The following is a 6112-nucleotide window of genomic DNA, read 5'->3' as shown; positions in this document are numbered from 1 at the left end:
ATCTCAGTGTTGTTTTAATTTGCATTTCTCGAATGACTAATGATGTTGAACATTTTCTCATATATTTATTTGCCATTTGTATCTCCTTGTCTGAGAAGTGTGTATTCATCTCAGCTGCCCATTTTTGGATTGTGACCCCCAATTTTAAATGAAACTTTCCTTCTGGAATTTTACCATCAAAATATGTTGACCTTATAAAATAATTTTAAGTGAATAATCTATCCATATATATTTGTTTGATATTATTATGTAATGTACATACAAAAAGGAACTACAAATACAGATGAAAAGTATGAAAATATGAATGAATTTTTGAAAAGGACTGCACATCTTAATTACATCTGAAGATTGGTAAAGATATACAGATAAAAGAAGCATCATTAAAAATTATAGCGGTGGGGCATGGTGGCACATAGCTGTAACCCCAGCATTCAGGAGGCTGAGGCAGGAGGGTCACCATGAGTTTGAGGCCAGCCTAAACTATAAAGTGAGTTCAAGGCCAGCCTGAACTACATAGCAAGACTTTGTCTCAAAAAATAAATAAAATAAAGGATAGAAAATTATAACATTTTACATACGTTCACAAAGAGTATAAGATTCTACCAAAATAAATCAGGTAGATATTAAGCCAAAAAAAAAAAAAGTCTAGTGATTTAATAATTACAGAAATTTCATTTCCCTTCATTTACAACTCAGATATCTACAAATGGTAATTCCTTTTAAACTATGAATGCAAAAAAAAAAAAAAGAAGAAGAAGAAAACACAAATCCAAAATCCTAATTAGAAGAGAGTGCTGTTTTCTTTATCAACCATGTATAGTCAAATGTGTATATTTTGCTGGGTGCGCCTGGAGTTCCAGCTACTGGGAAGGCTGAAGCAGGAACATCTGAAGCTCAAGAAAGGAGATTAGCTGGAGCAACATAGCGAGACCCCATCTCAAAAAGAAAAAAAAAAAGGAAAAGTTGAATACCTCACTTGGTGTAGTAACGCTTTAGGACTCTGAGCGCCGCTGTTCACCAACTCTTAAGAAAAACAGCGCTCCAGCTCTGCATCTACGTAAAGCCCCTCATATCCCTCAAACTGGATCCTGGGCTGCAACAAAATTCGACCTCTTAACAGGCATTCTGGCTTTCCTCTAAGGAAAAGGATAACCAGACTTTGTAGGAGGAAAAGAAGAATCTAGAGTCTGTGCGCACAGAGAGATTTCTGAGACAATTCCGTGGCAACGCACAATGGCAGCTCCGACCAAACGCCAGCACTGCAGACGACTGGCCCTGCTGTGCGCGTTCCTGGGGACGCTGTGGGAGGCCAGGGCCAGTCAGATAAGCTACTCAGTGCCAGAAGAGAGAGAACAGGGATATATCGTGGGCAACATCTCCAAGGACCTGGAACTGGAGCCCCAGGAGCTGACTGAGCGCGGAGTCCGAATCGTCTCCAGAGGTAGGACGCAGCTTTTCTCTCTGAATCCGCGCAGCGGCAGCTTGGTCACTGCGGGCAGGATAGACCGGGAGGAGCTGTGCGCCCAGAGCGCGCGGTGTTTAGTGAACTTTAAAGTCTTGGTTGAAGACAGAGTGAAACTTTACGGAATAGAAATAGAAGTAACTGATATCAACGACAATGCACCAAAATTTGAGGCAGAAAATCTTGAAGTAAAAATTAATGAACTCGCTTCTTCTGGAGCACGCTTTCCACTCCCAGAAGCGGTTGACCCGGATGTGGGCGTGAACTCCTTACAGAGCTACCGGCTCAGCCCCAGTCACCACTTCTCTCTGGACGTGCAAACCGGAGATGACGGAACTATAAACCCAGAGCTGGTGCTGGAGCGCACCCTGGACAGAGAGGAAGAGGCCACTCACCACCTGGTGCTCACCGCCTCGGACGGTGGCGAGCCGCGCCGCTCCAGCACAGTGCACATCCAGGTGACAGTGTTGGATACAAACGACAATGCCCCGGTTTTTGCCCAACCGATTTACCGAGTGAAAGTCCTTGAGAACGTGCCCCCGGGCACCCTGCTGCTTACAGTGAGAGCTAGCGACCCTGATGAGGGAACCAACGGAAAAGTGACATATAAATTGCGGAAAATCAATGGAAAACAATCTTCCTTATTCCAGCTAAATGAAAACAGTGGGGAAATATCAGTCGCAAAAAGTCTAGATTATGAAGAATGTTCGTTTTATGAAATGGAAATTCAGGCTGAAGATGGAGGGGGATTGAAAGGACGGACAAAAGTGTTAATTATGGTAGAAGATGTAAATGACAACAGACCGGAAGTGACCATTACATCTCTGTTTAGCCCAGTGAGGGAAGATGCTCCGCAGGGAACAGTAATTGTTCTTTTCAATGCTCATGACCGAGATTCAGGGAAGAATGGTCAAGTTGTCTGTTCCATCCAGCAGAATCTATCTTTTAAATTAGAAAATTCAGTAGAAGACTATTATAGATTGTTGACTGATGAAATTCTTGATCGGGAGAAGACCTCTGAGTATAATATTACTGTGATGGCAACAGACCGAGGAACCCCGCCCTTATCCACAGAAATTCATATCACCTTGTATGTGGCCGACATCAACGACAACCCACCTGCCTTCTCTCAATCCCTCTACTCTGTCTACCTCCCTGAGAACAATCCAAGGGGAACCTCCATCTTCTCTGTGTCTGCCTATGACCCTGATGACAATGAGAATGCTAGAGTTATTTATTCCTTGGCGGAGGATACCATCGAGGGGGCTCCTCTCTCCTCCTATGTGTCCATTAACTCTGACACTGGTGTGTTGTATGCACTGCGTTCTTTTGACTATGAACAGTTTCAAAATCTGCAAATGCAAGTAAGGGCAAGTGACAGCGGGAACCCACCACTCCGCAGCAATGTGTCACTGAACCTGTTTATCCTTGATCAGAATGACAACACCCCTGAAATCCTGTATCCTGCTCTCCCTACTGATGGTTCTACTGGTGTGGAGCTGGCACCCCGCTCTGCAGAGCCTGGATACCTGGTGACCAAGGTGGTGGCAGTGGACAAAGACTCAGGTCAGAATGCCTGGCTGTCCTATCGCTTACTCAAAGCCAGTGAGCCTGGGCTCTTCTCAGTGGGACTGCGCACCGGGGAGGTGCGCACCGCAAGGACCCTGTTGGATAGAGATGCACTCAAGCAGAGCCTCGTGGTGGCTGTGCAGGACCATGGCCAGCCTCCTCTCTCAGCCACTGTCACACTCACTGTGGCTGTAGCTGACAGCATCCCTGATATCCTGGCTGACCTGAGCAGCATCCAGACCCCCGCCAACCTTGATGAATCAGACCTCACACTCTATCTGGTGGTGGCAGTGGCTATTGTCTCTTGTGTCTTCCTGGCCTTTGTCCTTGTGCTTCTAGCACTGAAGCTGCAGCAGTGGCACTCTTCAAGACTACTGCAAGTTGAAAGTGACGGGTTTCCTGGCATGGCCGCCTCACAGTTTGTAGGTATGGAAGGAGTACAGGCTTTCCTGCAGACCTATTCCCAGGAGTTTTCTTTGACAGCTGACTCTAGGAAGAGCCACCTGATCTTCCCCCAGCCCAACTATGCAGATACACTCATCAGCCAGGAGAGCTGTGGGAAAAACGAGCCTTTGTGCAGTTCAGTTGATTCCAAGTTTCCTATCGATGACACTCCTTTGGTTCCTGTGAGTTGTCTTTTTCTTATTTACTGTCTATAACAGCTTTCTCATAAAATGTTCCTACTTAAGGTAGCACTAGTTGATATAATATATTTCTCACCATTTAAGTTTTCAATGAGCCTAATTTCTGCCCTAACATCTAAAGGAGGCATTCATGGATTATGTCACTAATGTAAGTTTTTATTTCTCCCAATAATTAACCTAGTGTCAACAGAAACCATTCTTCCTGAGACAGCTTTCATTGTCCTGCATGGATGTGGCCTTTTCGAGAGGTGTTGATTGATTGTTGCAGTGGTTCACTACTAATTCTCCAGTTGCTTATCTCTTCTGAAGTTTATTGATTATTGTTATCTTCAGTGCCCATCATAAAATTCTTACTCCTAAAATCTTTCCTACAGCTTTATATGATTTTAAAAGTGTAAATTAATGGGAAAGAAGATGCTTTTTCTTAGACAATTGAAAGCCCAGATGCTGTGCTTATACTCTTCTGTTTCTGTAACAGCAAACCTCTCCATTGAGCTGCTGTTTTTCAGATGCCAAGCCTGTAGAGATAGTTTGCACTTAAAGATCTTTTCTGGGGATAATCAAATCTAGCCATCAATTTCCAAACCCTAGTAAAGCATGTTTATTATTTTAATGGTGAATAATTGCTCATTTCCTCAAAGGTTTATTTCCTGAAGGTGTAATGTCAATTTATAAAAAATAGTTTTGACACTCTTCTTTTCTAAGGCATATACTTGCTGGAGACAACTTTCTAAGACTGAATACTGTGAAAGAATAAAAAAAAAAGCAGGAATTAAAATTATTCTTCAGCTCTCTGCTATTTTGAGCTCTATTCTTCCTTTGAAAAAAGCTAGAAATGTACCTATATGGGATATAAGGAAGGAACATATTCTCAAGAAATGCTAGGGAAGCCAAGTGTGGTGACCCAGGTCAGTAATTGCAGCACCCAGGAGGCTGAGGCAGGAGGATCGTTGTGAGTTTGAGTCCAGCCTCAGCTACATAGTGAGTTCGAGCCCAGCCTGAACTGCATAGTGAGACCCCATCTCAAAAAGAAAGAAAGACATAAAAGAAATGGAAAGAAAAGAAAAAATGCTAAAGAGATTCTAAAAATGTTTCACTGGCTTTTAGCTATAAGGAAATAATGTATTATTGAATGTGATAGGAAATATAACGCTACTTTTTGACTAATAAATTGTTCAGGATGCTCTTGAAAAAAACTTTGAAGTTGACTCAAATGTATAAGCACATGATTCATAATAATTCCTGGCAGGAATTTCCATGGATATAGAGTAATATTTTATTTGCCTTCATAATTACTTTTTCTATGTTTTTACTTGTAAGAAAATGAGAACAAATGTGTCTGGAAACCCACCAATGAGATACATACACTTTAATTATTTTCAACACTTTTTGTTCCTTAAGCTAACAGGAAAAAACTGAAGCATCATTCAGGGTCATACTTTTGAGATAAGGTCTTCTTAAGTACTTCAGACTGTGTTTGAACTCATTATGTAGCCCATGCTGGCCTCAAACTTGCAGCAATCCTCCTGTTTCAGGCTCCTAAGTGCTGGGATTGCAGGTGTGCTCCACCATGCTAGGCCTCCAGAGTCATATTTTAGCCATGCAGGAAGAAAACTGCCATTTAAATTTCTGTCCTGGTGACTAACCTATCTGTTTAGTATTCATTAATATTTTTAAAATTATATTAATTTTGGGAAAACATAATAGCATCAATACAAATGTATGTCATTGCTACTATAGTAGCTACTATTTCACAAAAATGTCACTTGCCTCTTAAACCAGAACACAAGGTACACTGGATGGATGACAGAACAGAACAGGAAAATTACTGGATTCTAATTTTCTTAAACCGTACAGGATTACTATCCATTGGTAACAGATTATAGGGCATTAATAAAATGAAAGATAAGATTTTTTACTTCAATTCCTCTTCATAAGTTTTCATTGAAATGCTGTATTTTGGATTCGCCTCAGTATTGGTGGAGTGCAGTATATTTTAAATAAAGATTGGCTTTGTGTTAATCATTATTGAAGCTGGAGGATGGGGGTGTGAAGGTTTACAACATAATCCATACCACTCTGTAATGTTGTATAAGTTTGAAATTATCGATAATAAATTTCTTTAAGACACTAAAACATAAGCATCCACTGTAATACTGTGTTGAGACTAGAATTTGTGGCAATTACATACCGATAGCTACATTATCGAAGAGTTCTATATAAATTTTGGAAATAAAGATTTCAAAACAAGACAGACTGCGGTTCCACACAGAACCTCTGGGCGCCGCTGTCGGCCAGTGCAGAGCAAGCTCGACGCCGGGATCCTTCAGTCTCCAGCCTAGGGTTTCCTGCGCAGCCACCAGCACACACAGAGGAAACCCACTCGCCCACAGAAGCTCCGGGCTGCGCAGAATTCCGGCCCCGAACACAAGGATTC

The 6112-nt window shown here is 42.0% G+C and overlaps 2 protein-coding genes across 20 annotated transcripts in view; both read left to right on the top strand.

Moving 5' to 3' along the window:
* LOC102028960 (protocadherin gamma-C4) overlaps positions 1–6112 on the top strand; it is a 169872-nt gene that overhangs the window by 69784 nt on the left and 93976 nt on the right. The window contains exon 2 of one of the 19 annotated variants that reach the window (XM_013512145.1): positions 2194–3657. The exons of 15 other annotated variants lie outside the window; for them this stretch is intronic. In XM_013512145.1, the coding sequence (XP_013367599.1) occupies positions 2194–3657 (1464 nt within the window). Of the gene's footprint in view, positions 1–696; positions 1226–2193; positions 3658–6112 lie in introns of those variants that run through there. 3 more of the 19 variants (XM_005380733.2, XM_013512158.1, XM_005380735.2) reach the window with 3 other exon arrangements.
* Positions 4693–6112, top strand: part of LOC106148056 (protocadherin gamma-B6-like) — a gene marked incomplete at its 3' end in the record, with an annotated part of 3169 nt that continues 1749 nt past the window's right edge. Inside the window, 1 exon segment of the mRNA XM_013512115.1 lies at positions 4693–6112.

This window comes from Chinchilla lanigera, unplaced genomic scaffold (assembly GCF_000276665.1).
Source record: "Chinchilla lanigera isolate Chin_1 unplaced genomic scaffold, ChiLan1.0 scaffold00014, whole genome shotgun sequence".
NCBI classification, from domain to species: domain Eukaryota; kingdom Metazoa; phylum Chordata; class Mammalia; order Rodentia; family Chinchillidae; genus Chinchilla; species Chinchilla lanigera.
Note: the sequence above shows the minus strand (reverse complement) of the source record. Positions and strands in the feature narration are given on the sequence as shown.